The sequence below is a fragment of the Schistocerca piceifrons genome, chromosome 4 (genome assembly GCF_021461385.2).
Source record: "Schistocerca piceifrons isolate TAMUIC-IGC-003096 chromosome 4, iqSchPice1.1, whole genome shotgun sequence".
In the NCBI taxonomy this organism is placed as follows: domain Eukaryota; kingdom Metazoa; phylum Arthropoda; class Insecta; order Orthoptera; family Acrididae; genus Schistocerca; species Schistocerca piceifrons.
In genome coordinates this window covers 352,999,540-353,019,106 of record NC_060141.1, presented here as the reverse complement: position 1 = coordinate 353,019,106, position 19,567 = coordinate 352,999,540, and the positions used below count along the sequence as shown (strand labels likewise).

Below are 19,567 nucleotides of genomic sequence, written 5' to 3'. Positions count from 1 at the left end.
AGGATCTTCAATAAATTCTTTAGATTCATTATCATTGTTTGTCACAATCAATCTGTCCTCAGCATAAAGTATGAAGAAAATCTTGTAAGAAGCTTTCTGTCTCATAAAGAGGCAAGGATTAGCTCCACTTCTCGTGAATCTTAATTCCATCATAAAATTAGTGAATCTCTCATTCCACCAGCGGGGTGACTATTTCAGGCCATGTAAGCTTTTCATTAATTGACATACTTGTCTAGAACTGTCATTATAACCTTCAGGTTGTGTAGTAAATATCACTTCCTTCAGGTCCCCGTAAAGAAAGGCAGTAGTCACATCTATTTGTGCAACATTCATCTTCTCTTTGGCTGCAATGTTGAGTAATGTGTTAGAGTACATCATCTTTTCCACTATGCTGAAAGTTTGTTCATAATTAATCCCTTTCTTTTGAGAAAATCCTTTGACAACCAATATTGCTTTGAATCTATCATTCAGCATTTGTCTTCAGTTTATAGATCCACTTATATGGAATTGTCCTCTTCCATTTCCTTGATGTGCCACCATTTCTTGATCGAGTACTGCTTTTCACTTGTCTCATTGACTCAGATTTATGGCCCACAATAAGATTCTGGTTCCTCAAAGGCCACTAACTGCATTATGTTGTCTTGGAAGTCTTTTTGGACACTTCAGCATTAAAGGGTTACACAGTTGTAGCCCAGTTCTTCCATCGTCAGATCATTTTAATCTTTCTTCAGTTTCATCCTGTAAATCATAGTAATTATCGAACTCATTCTGTTCTAATTTCTCATCTGATGAATCTTCAGATTTCCAGTGATGGAGCTCAAGATCCACAGGAACTACTGGACTTTCCATTTGCATAATTTTCTCTTCAAAAATAACATCCTGTGACCTCATTAACTGACAACTTGCAAACCTTGCAGAACTATCACTCCTGGAAGAAAGGATAGAACAACTTATATGAAGTTTGGAAGGTGGGAGATGAGGTATTGGCAGCATTGAGGCTGTGAGAACGGGTCGTGACTCATGTTTGGGTAGCTCAGATGGTAGAGCAGTTGCCCATGAAAGGCAAAGGTCCCGAGTTCGAGTCTTGGTCCGACATACAGTTTTAATCTGCCAGGAAGTTACGCATTTCTAGTTTGTGTGCTGTTATAATGTAGTAAGTGCTCTTAGATATTATAACTTACATCTACAAAGTACAGAAACACCATACTTCTATACACACCAGATTGCAATTGTAACTTCTTTGCTCACAGTCTTACTCTATAAAATGAACTTGTATGCTAAAAGTTAGGTTATGCGTTAATAATTTTTTTTGTGAAATATAGTCTGGTGAGCATAACAAGCTTGAGTGTCTCAGAAAGTTATGAAGAAGTGTGCAAATTCCTGCTTTTGTAAAAACTCTATTACAAGTTTTCTCAAAGTGTACTGCTTTAAATTGTGTGCTCTACTTGATCTCCTCAAACCATTTCTTAAAAGGATCAAAGGCATTCTCCTGCTAGTGCGTTAACATTTTGTTGACTGGCACCACCACTTGTGGGATTCAAAATGCTGTGGAGCTAATCATGAACAAAGATGGCATTTTCTCACATATTTGCCATTCTCTATATGATTGTGTTTATTTAGGCTACAATTGAGAATGGCTGCATAAGTTCTCAGGTGGGTCTTTGTATAAAAAAAAAAAAAAAAAACAACCCACACACACACTGTGAAAGAAAGAAATTTTTATGTATGGAGACCACTAACACTGCTAGTAACAGTGTCTACTGCCTGTATACCTTATGGTCTAGGCAGACTGCCTGTTCTGAGTTGAAATTCAGAATTGTTCACATCTTTTCCTACATCTTCCAGATTCTCTTCTTCCTTGGGGCTTATGAAGCCTTAACTGTTTCGACGATCTGTCTTCATTTATTCTTTTAAAATGTACTTTCCATTTTCTTTCATAATCATTCACTTTTTCCCCAATTTTATAAACATAATGTTATGTTGTGAACATACAGAGAAAGATGTTCTCCAAAACTTCTGAAGTGAAATTTGCTTGCTGTAGACTAAGTCAACAGAAGTCAGTCATTTTTGCTGTGGTTTCTGAAAATACTTTGTTTTAGTATTATTGGATCTGCAATGACATTATTTGATGTCTTTACAGATGATGTCTGCTATCAAGTCTGGACATGTAACATACTCTCGTTTTGCTCGAATGGCAGAAATGGAAGAAGAGCACCACGAACGAGAACGTCTAAAGAAACAGATTTCAGTGGAGCGCAGTGGAGGAGGGCTGTAATGATGTGTAATTTTTTCTAATTGTTTATATGGCTTTAACGCTGCTTATAGTAGCGACAAATGTCTGACAAATGCACTTTTCTCCTCTTCCTATCATACAGAGGAAACCTTATTTATTAAAAAAAACTATACGAAGAAATAACACTCAGTTTTTAAGGTGAAATTTATAAGTAAGTTCAGGTTTTGAGCTCTTTAATTTTGAGAGTTTAAATGTGTTAATACTCAAGAGTTTATTGAGTTATGCTGTGTGAAGAGACTATGTAAATAAGCTACTGTGGCTAAAAGACAAGTTTCGTAATCATAAGTATTTATATAAATGCAAACACTAAAGTGTGTCTGTAACTTATATTTTTGTACATATGCAGGATCTGATATTTTGTCACCATCTAAATGTATGATTTTCGTGAAGAATCAAACTATTTTGGCAGCATTTATTTGCTATTCTCATTTTCAGTTGACATAAATACATCATAAGTTTGCTATTACTGAGTATGAAATTTGCCTGTTAACAGACATTAACTTAAAAAACAACTGAGTACTTCTTATAAGATAAATAACTTGTTTATCTACATTTCTCATGCTAAAAACATGGAAGACTCTAGTGCTTATTGTGAAAGTATTCACAATAACTGTTTCATAGACACATCTACACATTGCAGCACCAGAGCAGTACGTGTTTGAAACAGCATCTCCATTGCTGTCAGCTTAATATTGTAAATTATGTACTGTCCTTAGAGGCATGTAATAATCTCTGTTTACAGTTAATTACAAATTTCTATATTTTTCAATTGATTTTTTGAGAGCTATTAGAAAATATGTGCTGAAAGAAATATTTTAGCAAGTACTATATTCATGGCAGTATATGCTGTTTATTTAAATAAGATGCTTAAAGCAAATCCTAATAAGCCAGACTAAACTGTGTAACACAGAGTTTTTTATAGCTTTTTCATGTAAAAAATAATATTTTGTATAGTATACTGTGTTTACATATTGCATACTGAATTTAACAGCTGCCATTTGATACATTCTGTGCATTATCATCTTATATGCGAGAACTGCTACACCATGATTTTAAAATCAGGCATCCTGCAAAAGGAAGCTCTTTTTGTTGTTCCCAGTATGAAATGTTTGTTGTGACATAATGTAACCCTCAGAGTTAGACGATTGTTTTTATTTTGTATTCCTGTGTGTGTGTGTGTGTGTGTGTGTGTGTGTGTGTGTGTGTGTGTGTGTGTGTAAAGTACGGAAAGTATTATTACAAGAGTTATCTTGCTTCACATTTTCTGAAGAAAATGATCTGTGAGATTATTGATTTTAAATGTTGCTGAATGACCTAATTCTCATTCCATTAGTGCTAGTACTATCCTTTCCTGTTTTCGTCTTTGTCCTAATATCTGTCTCTATTTTAAATTATTTATTTATTTATCCATGTGCCCAACCTATGCCTCTGTGATATGGATGTTCTTGTATTATAAATCTTGTAATTCAATATTGACTGATCAGTTATGTACAAAAACTAAGTCTATATGAAAAGTTTTCATATGCTTTATAGCATGGTTTTAAGACGTCTATAATATGATTTTCACTGAAACTAAAAACAGAAAACATGAGTTCGAGACTAAATTGATGTTGTGATTACTATAGGCAATTAATCAGTCAATAAACATGAAGATGGAGATATTCTGTGTAGTAATTGAGACCTTGTTAAAACAGTTATGTCCTAGTAAATATGCCCATTAATTATCTTTCCTCTATAAATACCCATCCTATGCTATTAATATTATTTTTTATTTAAAGAAATGTGGCATCCTACATTTGTTGTACTATTTCTGGTATACAAAATGCAAACAGGACACACAAAACTGAGAAAGAAGGGGAAGAAATATAAACGCTTATGTACTCTAGTGATCATTTGAGAGGGAATGCTGGGTTAGTCACAGAAAAAAAAACAGGGAATCAACCAAGACACTCAATGACCTGTCCTGCAGTTCATCAGAAATGATTTAGCGAAACTATGGAAAATGAATAAAAATCGGGGTTTATTGTGTAGTCTACTATAAGGCCTTCTATCTTATCCCTTATGCACCTCCTTCAGTAGATAGAAATCCCTGGATCAAGGTATGAGCATTTTCGTGTTGACATTAAACCTAAACTATTTTAGCATTCTTAGCACAAGATAATTTCTATTGATTTTCTTTTTTGTCACAGGCACTGCAGATTGATTTCCAGGACAAAAAGAAATGAGCGTACCACACAAAGTTTAAGTAACCTTAAAGCAATCATGTTGGAGGAATGGTTCAGCTCTTGAACTTTCATTTGGAAGTTCAAATCTCCATATGGCCATTTAGATTCAGATCTTTTGTGGTTGCTGTAAATCACTTAAGGAAAAAGCAATAATGATTCTTTTGAAAAGGACACAACTGATTTTAATCTCCCAATTCGAACTTTTGTTCCATCTTCAGTGACCCTCTTATTGACAGATAGTTAAACCATAATCATCCAGCACCCAAAATCTTTAATTTGAGAAGCTGGTGAATTAGTGAGCTTGCAATTAAGTGTAGCAGATGAGTTTTCTGTTAAGTGATAGTATTGTTTATTTGCTGCAATGTGATAGCAGTGTGGGAACAAATAACAATGCTTTAGAATATTTTCAAGTGATGTGATGTCTGGGTTGGTCTCCATATTTGACTAAATAAAATTCCCCCTTAATTCTTCTTCAGGGTAAGGAAGTTACAAATTGTATATAAACAGTTTTATTTTCAAAGTTTTTATGCTGAGAAACCTGTATGTGGATCATGAAAGAGAAAATTTGCGTTGGTGTTTTCAGTCCTTCTCTCCTTACGTTTTGGTTGTGATGTTACATTCTGTTATTTTCTTTCATTGGGAGTCTAAGTCATTGTTCTTCATAGATTTCTGTCATTTGATGTCTAAAAAGCCCACTGTCTGCAAATGAGAATTAGTACCACATTTCAATATGTAATTGAAAGTTCTGGATTGAATGTAAATAATGGAAGGATTGTAGCTGAGGCACTGAGTGGTTGCGCGGCACATAAGTAAAACTGTAAAATGTTCGAAGCTTTCAATGTCCTGCTTCAGAGCTGGTACCAAATGTTATGTATATTCTGTACTAGTTAGCTCTGAAGGAGGATATTGTCCAAAAGCTTAGCAACATTTTCAGTTTTATGAGAGTGTTTGCATTCATATAATTGATTCACCTCAATGGCCAACGAATCCATAACGTGCAGTGCGGATGCACAGTATCATTTGACCTCATGCAGGTATCTAAAATTAACGAGAGTGGAGGACATGGATAGAGATTGAGGATAGTTGGTGCTGGGTGGTAGTGTGGGTCAGATGGGAAGTGTACTGAGATATTCCATGGAGCTGCGACAAACACTCTTGAGTCCTGGTCCAGCACACATTTTCACTCATTGCTCCTGAATCCACATAAAGTTCTGATGCAGCTGATGTCATCAGTTCCTTCCAATTCCTTTCCTTTCTTCCCCTTCCTCCTCCTGTTTACATAACTCTAGGTTTAATTTATGTGCACTACAGATCACTCTTAAGGAAATCATTAAAACTAACAAGGCTTCCTATTGTGCATAGAAGTAAAATACTTCTGCTACACAAAATTTATTATTGATTTATAATGAACTGCCTGATCTGTATTTCAAAGTTTACTTATTGCACTGATGTGATATCCAGATTATCTTAATAACATTGTTGTGATTATGATACAAGTAAATGACTAGAAGTTGAATACTGCCCAATGAGTATTCACATCCTGTGTTTTAAGATTCTGATGACAGGGTTCACCGCCCCAAAAATTCTCTCATCCCATATGATACTTTTTTTCTGAAGTTCATCCTTTTTACATTTCGTTTAGAAGCTGTAATAGCTGACATAGCTACACTCCCCATTGTCCTTGCAGTAGGTGCTTGCATCTTATCCTGGGACTTGAAGATACTGGTCATAATTCTGTTCCATAATTTTAAACCTCTTTTACCTAATACCTTTTGTATTAGGCTGTATTCATCTTTGTGTATCCTCCTCTTGACTCCAGGTCATGTTACTTTTCTTGGATGAATATTCGTTTCAATACAAGCACCCTACACTGAATGCATTGCCGGAGCTATTTCAACATTATCTAACCTGTCCTCTTTTGGCCTTTTCTTTCATGTTAAACACTGAGCTAAAACCTGTTTTGTTCATTGTCTTATTCTGTATTATTGTCTTCTTTCAACTTCCGGTACCACTAACTTGCCTTCGATTTTTGATGCGAACTGACACATATTGTCTGTTTTGAAAAATGTGTGTGTGTGTGTGTGTGTGTGTGTGTGTGTGTGTGTGTGTGTGTGTCACTTTACAGTAGGATAAAACAGCTTTGTAAAACAAAAAATTCATTTTCTGCAGTTTTTGTATTGCATAATTCTGCTATGCACGCAACTCACAAACATAATTAGTGGTGAAAAAGGTTGTAGAAGTGAACAACATAGAATTCTGCAAGAAAGTTCTGGTAGACTGTAAATACTTTACACACACACACACACACACACACACACACACACACACACACACACACACGAGAGAGAGAGAGAGAGAGAGAGAGAGAGAGAGAGAGAGAGAGAGAGAGAGAGAGAGAACAATTCTGCTTTCTGGCGAGTGGTCTCCTTAACTCCTAAGGAACAGCACAGAAGATATCAAGGTTCTCCAAGAATGTTGGAGGAAGTAGCAAGCTTGGCTGTTGATGGGACTGGGAATAAGTTTTAAATTACTGGTCTATAACAAGTTAAATACGACAAATTTTATGTATCGGCCTATGTTACTTGGTACTTAACGCAAGTGTTGTAATGATGTAAGGGTTACACAGACAACTCCAAGTAAGGAGACCTAATTGACTGTTCATTCTAGTGTTTGCTCAGACAACATCCTCAAGATTTACCCACAAACAGAATTCAGTATCTTCAGTACCAGTTTATGTGCAAACCTGATGGCTTCGTAGCAGATGGTGTATGGCCATACAGAAAACTTCCTTATCTGGTCCAACTCTTTAGTGCTCTGCAGAGCACCAAGAAAATGTATACAGCAAAGATCCTTCTATAACACTTATTGTGAATACTCTGTCCTCTCTGCAGAAGCAAGACGAAGACGTTTCATACTGCAGGGTACCGGAGCATGTCAGAATCCACTGTAACCAGGTTCTTGATGCAGCATCCAAGCAAGCTTTTGATGAGAATTCAGTAACTTTTGTAAGGACCCCCAGTGGTCAGCTATATCACTACTAAGGAGAACAGTAATGGGTATGCTGGAGAAAATGGCTGAAATCAAGTGAAAACAAATTTCAGATGGTTAGGCCAACTACCTGACCATGGCATCTTTCCATCTGGCCACTCAGACAAAATGAAGTCATTTTAACTTGCCTTCATATAGGGCCTTGCTCTTTATCCCATGGCTTCCTCCTACATCATGGGTGGGCCTGCAGAAAGTGATGCATGTGATGTAATTACACAAGCATGCCACTCTTTAACTAAAAGTTGTTCATATTACAATAAGAGGACAGTGAATTGTTTGACTGGAGACATTACCTCCATTTTAAGCAGTGATTGGAAGAGTTACTATGTCATGGATTTTAAAATTTTGTAGGGTATCAAGACCTCTCCCTAAGATATTATGGAGATTTTAACAGTTGATTGGATGGTTCTTTTTTTTCTTACATTATTTGTCAGCCAGCCACATGAATCTGCATTAAAATTTATAATGTAATTGGATAGATAAAAAATCTACTCATCAAGCAGTGGCAGGAGGACACACACATAAAAAAGGTTTTACATATGCAAGCTTTTGGAGCCAGTGGCTTCTTCTTCTGGCAGGAGGATTGAAGGCAAAGGACTTTAGAGGTATAGGAAAAGGGGTCTAGTTCATAAAAGTCACCCAGAAACCTGGATCAGGGGAGACTTACCAGGTGGGATGAGAAGGAAGGACTGATTGTTGGAGACTGCACCAGAGGAGATTTGAAAAACAGGTTTTCAAATATCATTCAGTGCATTTCCCAACAATCAGTCTTTCCTTCTCACCCCATCCAGTAAGTCTCCCCCAGCCCAGGCTACTTTTCTTAAACCTCTCAAGTGCTTTACCTTCATCCCTCGTCCTATTGGTTTTGCCATTTAATAACTGTGGAAGTATTACAGGCATCGGGTCCCACCTAATCTGTTACCCGCCTATACGTTTTACATGAACCTTTCAAGACTCGATCGATCTGTTTACAAAGAGAAAGCAGAGTATCTCTTCCTTTGACGTTGTCCAACAACAACCTAGGAAGCTCGACGCCCTCACGGCCCAGGCTCTTCCATGGCTCACGGTAGTTTGCAGCATTCATTTTATTCCTTGCCCACTTGCCGCTACATCGAACTTTCGTGGTGATCGTTGGGCAACGTCTTCCACATTATCTGCAACATAAATAAACTTTCTTCCCACAGTATTTCTGAAAACCCAAAAACAAACTTAAAGAACATAATAATAATAACTGTTCTTACAATTATTCGTATAAGTCTTGGTCAATTTAATGAGGGGTGGGACAGGCCTAAGCCTTGTGACACCACATAGTACATAGTACTGCGGAAGCTATTGGTTTCTTTTTAGGATTATTTGCATGTTTCAGTGTCCTCTACTTGGCACTTTCATTTGTATCTGTAATAGTCAAACCTCTGTATCACAGTGCACTGTCATAATAATTGTTTTTGTAAGGAAAGATTTCTTTACTCAGTTCACAAGCTCCGTGTATTTATATTCAGCAAGCACACACTTAAAAATGGTGCTGAGTACGATAAAATCATCATCATTGTGTACTACATGTAAAAGAAAACAAAAATTACATTAGTAATTGATCTGATATATCATTCTAGGGTGAGTCAAATGAAAACTTTAAATATTTTTTTAAATATTGTTTATTGTGCAGAAGTGGTACAAAGCGTATCACTTTTCAACATAATCTCCCCCACGCTCAATTCAAGTCCTCCAGCACTTACAAAGTGCATAAATTCCTTTAGGAAAAAATTCTGTTGGTTGTCCACACCACCACTCATGCACCGCGTGGCGTACCTCTTCATCAGAATGAAATTTCCTTCCTCCCATTACGTCTTTGAGTGGTCCAAACATATGGAAATCACTTGGGGCAAGGTCTGGTGAGTATGGTGGATGAAGAAGACAATCAAAATGCAGGTCTGTGATTGTTGCAACTGTTGTACGGGCAGTGTGGGGCCTTGCATTGTCATGTTGCAAAAGGACACCTGCTGCCAGCAATCCACATCGCTTCGATTTGATTAGGGGCCGCACATGATATTTTAGGAGATCTGTGTATGATGCACTGGTGACAGTGGTCCCTCTAGGCATATAACGCTCCAAAATGATGCCTTTTCGTCCCAAAAGAGAGTCAGCATAACCTTCCCTGCTGATGGTTCTGTTCAAAGCTTCTTTTGTTTTGGTGATAAGGAATGGTGCCATTCCTTGCTCGCTCTCTTCATTTCCAGTTGCTGGAAGTGAACCCAGGTTTCGTCCCCAGTAACGGTTCTTGCAAGGAAGCCATCACCTCCTCATTCAAAGTGCCGAAGAAGTTCTTCACAAGCATCAACACGTCGTTCTCTCATTTCAGGCGTCAGCTGCGGTGGCACCCATCTTGGAGACACTTTGTGAAACTGGAGCACATCATGCACAATGAGATGTGCTGACCCATGGCTAATCTGTAAACATGCTGCAATGTCATTCAGTGTCACTCAGCGGTTTTCCTTCACTATGGCTTCAACTGGTGCAATGTTCTGTGGTGTCACAACTTGTTGTGCCTGACCTGGACGAGGAGCATCTTCCACTGAAGTCACACCATTTGTTATTACACATTTAAGGTTTTCATTTGACTCACCCTTGTATGTTATTTCTCAAAATGGTAAAGTACAGAATCTCCTAAATTCTAGTTGAAAATGGAACAGAACATGAGTTGAATTTTTATTTTAGTCATGCACTTTTTTCCAATCTGGGTGTGATATGAAATTCATTGCTCCAGTCAGCAAACAAATATGTAAAATGTGCAGTTTTTGCAAGAGAGAATTACAACAATGCAAACAAAAGACACACACAACATATATTTTTAAATAGTTATTAATAAAATTTCCATTTGTTGCAAATTACTATGGTGTAATTACTGTCATTCCACTTTGATGTATGCTATAATACACCTTACAATTGAACGTAAGAACTTTCATGTGATATAGTACGTGTTGTTTCACCTGAAGTTAAAATTCTAAAATTAAACAGGAGTAATAATGTGTCAATCCTATAAAACAATGAACAATCCACATTTACTTATTTACAAAGATGACTTCTCCAAGTAAACACATATCAAGGTTCTCCCACTATGTTGAAGGGAGTAGCCAGCCATCTTGGCTGATAATGGAATCCAGGATAAATTTCAAATTATTTGCATGCAACAAGTTGAATACCGGCATGACAGAATTTATGTACTAGCATACATTCCTTCATACCTTAAACAACCTCTATAATGACACAGTAGTTTACACAGACAACTCCAAAATCCTAAGGATTCACCTACCAATAGAATTCAGCATTTTCAGTGCTAAGTTATATGTCATCTAGGGACTCCCAAGCAGATGAGATATGTAAAACATCCCCCATGTCCACCAAGAAAATGTTTCATCAACTTCCTCTTAAATTGGGACAATACACAAGCAAAACTATCATTCATATAAAGGTGTTAGAAAATGATGCCAACAGACTTCGATGTACGGTAGAGGGTGTCATGAGGAATAAATCTGGAACTGCTAACCAACAATGCTATAGAGCATTCAAGTTACAGGTGCTGGCCCATACCATAAGGCCACCACTTCGGTAGCAAATGTGACTTTGTACACTGGCAGACGGTAGGTGGAATGTCTCATAATGTTTTTTGCATTCAGTGATTGTTGATGATTGCAATGATTGCCAGATGAGAATATGGAGCTAGTTGCTGTATATATAGGCTATGTTCCTATGAATACAATGCTCTGTTGCCTCATTGGATGATGGTTTCAGGTATGGGTTTCTATCTGCAGTTAATTTTTCTCCTGTAAACCAAAAACCAATGGATACCTTAGAGAGTTTCAGGTGAAAACTGAACTACAGACGAAACCTTTGTCTAAAACCATCATCAGCTGAGGCAACAGAGCATCACATTCACCAAGACAAGGCTTATCTACACAGCAGCTAGCTCTGTCTTCTCCATTGGTGATCGTGGCAATCAGTCGCAATCACTGATCAACAAACAACACTGTGAGATGTTCCGTCTATGGTCCATCATCAAACAAAGTCACATTTGCTGCCGAAGGGGTGACCTAATGGCAGGCTTCAGCATCAAAATGTGGATGTTCCGTAGTGCCATTGGATGACATTTCTGGATATGGTTTCTTGTCCTTAATTTGTTCCTGATGATACCCTCTACAACCCCTTGAAGTTTGTCAGTAAAATTTTGCAACACCTGTATATCGGTACTGATCTGTCTGATAGGTTTGCTACACTATTAGGATTGTTGTAAATCATTCTGTGAATGTGCCTTTTTGATCTTGAAATCAGGAAAAGAGGAGCCCTATACTAATTCAAGAAAGATGATCAAATGCAAGTAGATAGAATGTTTGAATTTGAGGGATACGTGAAAAAAGAAATATGGTATTGCATTTGACAATGGTGGCAGAATGAACAGAAAACTTCTCACACTGGCAGAACATACAAACTTTCCTATAACATTAGGGAATGACTAAGAAATGATCCCTTAACCATTTGGGGGTGGGAGAGATGCACTCTAATGAATTACCTGAGTGATCATGACCTGTGTGCTATATATTTGTACAAAATAAAAAGATGGGTAAGTGATGATTATATTTGTGGCAGTGCGGACACTCAGCATATTCTGTAAGACTTTGCATTCTTTGAAAATATAGGAGAATTTGGTTGATGGGTACTAAAGGTAACTGGATCCCAAAGCAGCAGAGAAAAAATAAGTTGACATGGAACGGCTTGGACCATATTGCAGTTGCAATATCTAGGAAGGTCTGGGAGAACCTCATGAGACTTTAAACCACAAGACAGCAGGCTGCCTTCTCTGTCAATCAGTATGCCAACAAATTGATAGAAGACAGCTAAAATCTGTGATGAATAGTCTTCCACACTGCCCATCATATTAGTGTGGGCACTGAGATGGTACAGTGAATCATAGAATCAATTGCCATAAAGGAAACTGTGCTGGTGTACCACACTGTGACTGAGGAATCCAGTGAACAGCAGTAATGACCAGGGTAGCTTTAGGATGGATCAGTTTGTGACCAGATACAGTGATGATATACAACTGTGTCATCAACACCATCGAGTGTTGCTATCGGGCCTCAACGGTATGCATACGCTGTCAGCCAGTTATTGGACTAAACTGCAAAATTGGATGAGGTGCTGCATTAGACCAAATCCTAACAACTCTTAAGTGAGACTAAAAACAGAAAAGATCAGACGTATTATGAGTCATACTTTTAAGGCTGAAAGACAATGCAATTACTTAGGAGTCTACCTGGACAAATATCAAAATCTGTGGTCATCAAATTGTGGCCCACAGGCAATAAGTGGCCTGAATCAAGTATTCGTGCAGCCTTTGACTCTCAGCCATATTTTGTAATTATATGCATCTAGAAACTAACACCCAAATCCAAAAAGTCAACTAATATTACGGGTGAAAGAAAACTGCTCTTCAGAACTGAAGGACAAGATAGATAAAGTAATTTAACATATTAATTACTTGGTAGAAATGTAATAAAATACACGAGCATGTTGTTAGAGGTCTCCCAGTCACACACAGAGGGCTGGACATCACATATAATGACTATAGTGCCAAATGGGGTTGGTCGTGTAACAGAAGGCAGTTGAAGGAACAGGAAAAGACAGTGTGTGTCCATCAGTGACCAATTAAAGTGCAGTGTGGTGGTGATCTTCATTACAACATACCTGAAGACAACATTTGGATGACTTCACATTGGGAAGAATTATTGGCAGACTGGAAGGTTGGTGAAGTGTGATGAAAGTAGCCGAGGAGTTTGGTATTGCTCACAGCACTGTTTCTCGTGCACTCTCGAGAGTTTTCTGAACTGCAGCTACTGCTGGCCAAAGGAGGGGAGATGGTTAGTTATGGTCATCTACAACAGCAGATGATCACTACATAGTGCAGCACATAAGAAGGGACCCACCTCAAACAACAGCTGCAATTGCAGTCACATTTAACAAAACCGCAATGCACTCAGTCTCGTGCTCCAAAGTGGCATGTAACTGCAGGGGGTGGTCTCTTTGCCCTACAACCAGTAAACTGTGTTCTGCTGATACCTACTAACCAGCAGCACCTCTTTTGATGGTGCCAAGAGCATAGGGATTACACTAACGAGGAATGGGGTGGCTTGCTCATCTTGGGTGAGACCAGATTCAGTTTGAGTAGTGATGGTACAATACTTTTCCCAACTTTCAGTCTGGGCAGAATCATAACGTGGCATTTTGGTGATGTGGAGGCTCCAACATGGTATGACATGTAGATTCAAATATAACAGTTGCTGACGTGGCATGGCATCATCCAACTCTGCTGGCTAGATACTCGCTGGCAGCAATTGAAACAAATATAGGCATAAGAAAAATCCTGGTCCCTGATTGGCCAAATAGTTTTGAGGCCAGAAACACCAGTGTCATGACTCTGGAAGTGTTGTAGGACTGGCTGAGGCACACGGTTGCATGTCAGTCACAGATTGCACAAAGTGTGGCATAACATCTCAAGCATTATCAACATTGTTAGAAAGAAAGAGAAACAGTCATGAGAATTGTGACAATTATAATCAGGCATTCTTGGGTTAAAGTGCTGTGGACTATGAATGAGAGTGAAGTTGGTTGATTAGTTAGTTACATGTTTCATAGATATTTGAATGATTCTTTTGTTGAAAAGATGCTGGATGAGCCAGTTTACCAGATACATACACACGATTAGTGTTAACATTAATGAATACATTATTATTTTTAATCCTACTCATGCAACTACACTTTTTTGTTATTACTGTTACCAGTTTATAAGGAGTTGTCCAGGAGAAATTATTTTAAATTGTATTTAAAACTTTGTTTGCTACCTGTCAGATATTTTATGTTATTGGGTAAATGATCAAAAATTTTTATTGCTGCATACTGAATTCCTTCCTGAGTCAATGACAGCTTTAACAATGGATAATAAAGCTCATCTTTATGTGTGGTGCTGTAGGTGTGTATATCACTGTTCATCTCAAATTGTGATGGGTTATTTTTGGTGAATTTCATTAGTGAATATGTGTTGTGATGGCACAGTTAAAATATCCAGCTCCTTGAAGAGGTACCTACATAATGTCCATGGGTGAATACCACATATTATTCTTACTGCTTGCTTTTGTGAAATCAGAACTTTCGTAGCAGCAAGTGATATCAATCAGTGGACATTGGCAGCAGTGACAAGTTTCAGTGTGTTTTATCTTTATGTGTGTACTGCTTTGTTCTATGGTTCTGGTGCTCATTCTCGATATGTTTTGGTGGCAAGTTGCCGTGCTTATAATTTGCACTTTAGTATAAATATATTCAGTTATCTTACAAGTGTGGAGCTTATTCTCTCCAGTCATTAATTCTATTCACTTGAGGTAGATAGCTAAAGTGGTGACCCTGACAAAGAACTAGAATCATGATTAACAATAGCCACAGCAGCAGCATCGAAGTGCAGCTACATGGGACACCACAGCAGACGCAAGCTCTTCAAATTAGCCTACAGTCTCTACAGTTCAAGGTAGGAACTTTGGAAATATTAACTTACTGTCTTCTGGATGAAACAACCACACCTATGGTTCAAGAAAGTAGAGAGCATATTTTTGCAAGATGGCATCCTAGCTTTACTCAACAGGTTTCATTGTTGGGTGGCACATTTGGAAGACGTACAAATTACACAAGCAGACGGCTTGGTAAGTTCACAGAGTTATGAGATTCTAAAAGCAGATTTAATCAAAAAGTAGTCTTTAACTTCAGAGAGCAGATTGTGTAAACTGTTATAGGAGATGTCAACTGGTGACATGTCATGGAAGCAAATGTTGGCATAACTAAAATCACTAGCTGGCAATAATTTGTTGCCTGAGGCTTACATTCAGTTTTTATGGCTTAGGAATCCACCAACAATCAGCACTGTCTTAACACCACATACCGAATTACCCTTGGCAGTCTTGGTCGACAAAGTCGAGATGACAGCTGAATTTTCAGAGCCTAAAGATTGTAACACTGTCAAACAGACTGGCATGGATGAAGGCCCTGAACCGAACATTACCCTTAATGATGGGCTAGGTGCCCCCCGACTCAAGTATAAGTCCAGCCATGCCCCTAACCAAAATAGAACACCTGCCAGGATGTGTGAGGGAATTATGAGCCATGGTGATAGCTCTGAAATGCAAGCATATAGCCACTCCAGACGCAAAAGCAAACACAGATATACAAAAACCATCAGTTCTAACTTCATGGTGTTGATTCCATCGGCATTTCAGCAGAAATGCATGCCAGTGCATCAGTCCGTGCAATTTCCCAAACTAGTTCAACGACCCCAGGAGGGCCTAAGTGGTCATTGACAAAAAACATTGCCCTACTACTTCTTTTTTTTCCATGTCTGCCATACAGGGTCACAGGAGCCAATCACTGCTGTATGTAGACAATGTGCAACGTACCTGGGTATATCATGCTAGAAGATTTCTGCAGATTCACCATTCGATGAGCATTAAGCAACAGACAGTGCATAACATTCAAGGAGGGATTCGAAAACTAGAGTTTTGAGGACCTGCAGCTGGCAGATAGGAGGCAACTGGCAAAACAGATTGGTCCTTCATTTACAACCAAGGAGCAGTCTAACCAGTTATTTTGAGGGACAACACATGTGGAACAACATTTTTGGTAGACAGGTTCTGACGGAAGTTTTACAGGCAGTGGTTCTAAGGTTCCAATAACTCTAAAGGTGGCAAATAATTCCAGAACTGAGATGATGGGAAGAAAAGTTTTGACACTTGATATTGGGCTGCAACACACATTCACATGGCCATTCCTCGTGGCAAACTTGATGGAACCAATTTTGGGAGCTGATTTTTTGCAGTTCTTCTGATTGGCTCCAGACTTCTCTTCTGACTGACTCCTAGAAGTAGCTCAATTGGCATAAGTTTCCAGCAGTTGTGAAGTGATGCTGCAAGAATTTCTGGATATTACAGAAATCAGAAAACCAGGAACAACTTCTAAACACAATACTCAGCACTACATTCAGAGTTCACTCTGTCTTCCAGTAACAGCACTCCACCACAGGCTAATGCCAGAAAAGTTCACCGCCGCTAAGGATAACATAGACAGACAGATTGCTGAAGGCATCATATCTCCATCAGATAGTCAGTGAGTGTCACCTAGTAAAAAAAAAGGGGGGGGGGGGGGGACAGAAATTGATATATGTGAGGGGATTATAGAGTCCTTAAATTACCAAACTGTGTCCAAATAAATATCTGTTACCGCACCTGGCAGACTACAACACCATAGAAGGGGTGAGAGTTTTCAGTGTTATATAATGCTGCAAGGAGCACACTCAAATTTCAGTCGCAAAGGGTGACAGGGAGAAGACTGCTATCAATACTCCATTTGGTTTGTTCCATTTCAACTTTATACTCTTTGGTCTTAAGAAGGCCACATGATCATGGCAAAGGTTTATTTACCAGATTCTTAGGCGGTTTCCTGTTTCGTTACCTGAGTGACACTATGGAACAACGCAAGGAGCACCTATGAACCCTTTTCAAGAGGCTCAATAATTTTGGAGTAGTAATCAGCAAAGACAAGCGTATTTTTGGGAAAGAGAGTGTACAGTTTCTCAGGTTAATCATTTCCACAAAAGGTCTATCTCCAAACCCTGAAAGAGTACAACTCATCCGTGACTTCCCAGTTCCGATGACTTTCAAGGAATCATGAAGATTCTTGGGAACAATTAATTTCTGTCAATGCCATCTTCCACAGGCAGCTGCAAAACAGGTTCCTTTGACTACACTTCTGAAGGGAAAGTTCACATCAGGGGACAAGAAGGTACTGTGGAACAAGAATCTACTGGAAGTCTTTAAGGATGCTATTGAAGAGGCTGTGCTATTATACTGTTCCATTCATGATGCCAAAGTGGTAGTCATGGTCAACACCAGCCAGGAGGCAGTTGGCACAACATTGCAACAGATGATCAATGGTGATTGGCAACCCTTTTAATTTTTTTCCCACCTCTTGAAAGAAGCACAAATGGAGCACTTCAGACAGTGCAATACTAGCCATTCATTCAGTGGTTAAATTCTTCAAAGAATAACTGGAAGACATGCACTTTTCAATTTATACAGATCATGCACCACTTACAGCATTCTTTTCAAAAATGTCAGACCTAGAGTTGCATAGCAGACTCCATAGCACAGTTCTCCACAGATGTTAGACACATCAGCAGCATGAATAATGTTGCGGCTGATTATTTGTCATGTAGGTGCACCAGCATCAAGGTAGTCTACTGAGAGAAAATAGCAGTTGATCAAAAGGAAGGCTCTGAGTTGGATCCGTTGTTAGCTAATCTGCCTCATGGTTTATTAAAGTGTAACCTTATGGTGTGATACATCACAGAGTGGATTACAGCCTTAAATCCACCAAAACACAGGAAAGAAGTTTTATGCACCTTTCATAATTTAGCACACCCAGGAGCCAGGGCTTCAACTAAACTGCTGGTGAAATATGTCACATGAGCCAGCATAAAAATGATTCCCACTGCTGGGGTCAATGTTGTTTACAGTGTCAGAAGAGTGAGGTTGGCAGACATGTGCAACTGTGTATGGCAACATTTGCTAAACCTACAACCCATTTTATGCTATTAAATATTGATTTGGTGGGACCTCTTCTGCATTCCAAAATTTATAGCTACATATTGGCAGTGGTGGACTGGTTTACCTGTTGGCTAGAAGCATTCCCTATTTCCAATACTTCAACAGGCACTATGACTAAGACACTACTGGCAGGCCGGTTTGTTTGTTACTGCATACCACAAGTGATCACGTCTGACCACGAAAGACATTTGGAGGCTTGTCTGTTTCAAGAGCTGCTACAGATATGCAGATGCAGTCACATTGAGACAACTTGTTACCATCCAGCAAGCGATGGGTTAGTTGGAAGATTTCACTGATCTCTGAAGGTTGCATTAAAGGCACATGGCTCTAAGTGGATGAAAGCTTTACCTCTGGTGTTGTTAGGTTTTTGATCAGCAGTGAGTGAAGATCTAGGTTGTTCAACAGCTGAGTTGGTGTTTGGTAAGCAAGTACAGCTACCTGATGATCTGCTGACCAACAAACCCACAATCCTACCATCTGAGGAACACATGTCCAATTTTGGTAGGAAATTAAAAGAGAGAATGTCACAGACCAACATACATCCTCTGCAACATCATGGCAATAAAGCAGTTTTCATACATAAAGATCTGGCTTTCATCAACTCACATCTGGCTGTGTGAAGACACTGTCTGTCCTCCCCTCCACCAACCGTATACAAGTCCATTCCAAGTGCTGCACAGATTGTGAACGACTTCATGATAAACTGGAATGGAAAGCGTGAAAAAGTCTCCAGGGAGTGGCTCAAATCCCCTCATCTTGATGCAAAGGACAACGGGTCTTCGAGTGCAGCCACTACAACCCATGACCTTTGGTGGCTATAGACCACACCTTACTGCCAACAGAAACTCCACTTACATGTTACAGTGATCACATGGGCCGAAAGAACTTTTCACCACCAGTACCCTGACGTACTTGGAGCATCGAACTCCGAAAAGAGGGGCTGCTGTAGCAGCAAATGATACAAATCACTGAACACAGACAGCAGTGATATGTTTCGCTGTGTTTTATCTTTATGCAAGTACTTCTTTGTTCTATTGTCCTGGTTGTCATTCTCGATATGTTTTCATGCTAACTCACTGTGTTTGTAATTTGTGTGCTAGTGTAAATATATTAAGTTATCTTGCAAGTGTGGAGCTTACACTGTCTTGCCATCAGTTCTATTCACTTAATGTAGATGGCTAAACTTGCTTTCTAAGTGATGAGTTACCGCAGGAAATTATTCCATAACATGTTATTCAGTGGAAATATGTAAAATATGTCATGAGGTTCATATGTTTGTTTCCAAGATTAGCATTTATATGAAGAGCAAA

General features: G+C 38.7%; 1 protein-coding gene across 2 annotated transcripts in view; it reads left to right on the top strand.

The window, feature by feature from the left end:
* Nucleotides 1-3,952, top strand: part of LOC124794745 (glycerol-3-phosphate dehydrogenase, mitochondrial) — a 185,945-nt gene extending 181,993 nt beyond the window's left edge. For both annotated transcript variants that reach the window (XM_047258354.1, XM_047258353.1), the window contains exon 13: nt 2,141-3,952. In XM_047258354.1, the coding sequence (XP_047114310.1) occupies nt 2,141-2,275 (135 nt within the window). In that variant the 3' untranslated portion in view covers nt 2,276-3,952. The remainder of the gene's footprint in view (nt 1-2,140) is intronic.
* The last annotated feature ends 15,615 nt before the right edge of the window (nt 3,953-19,567 follow it).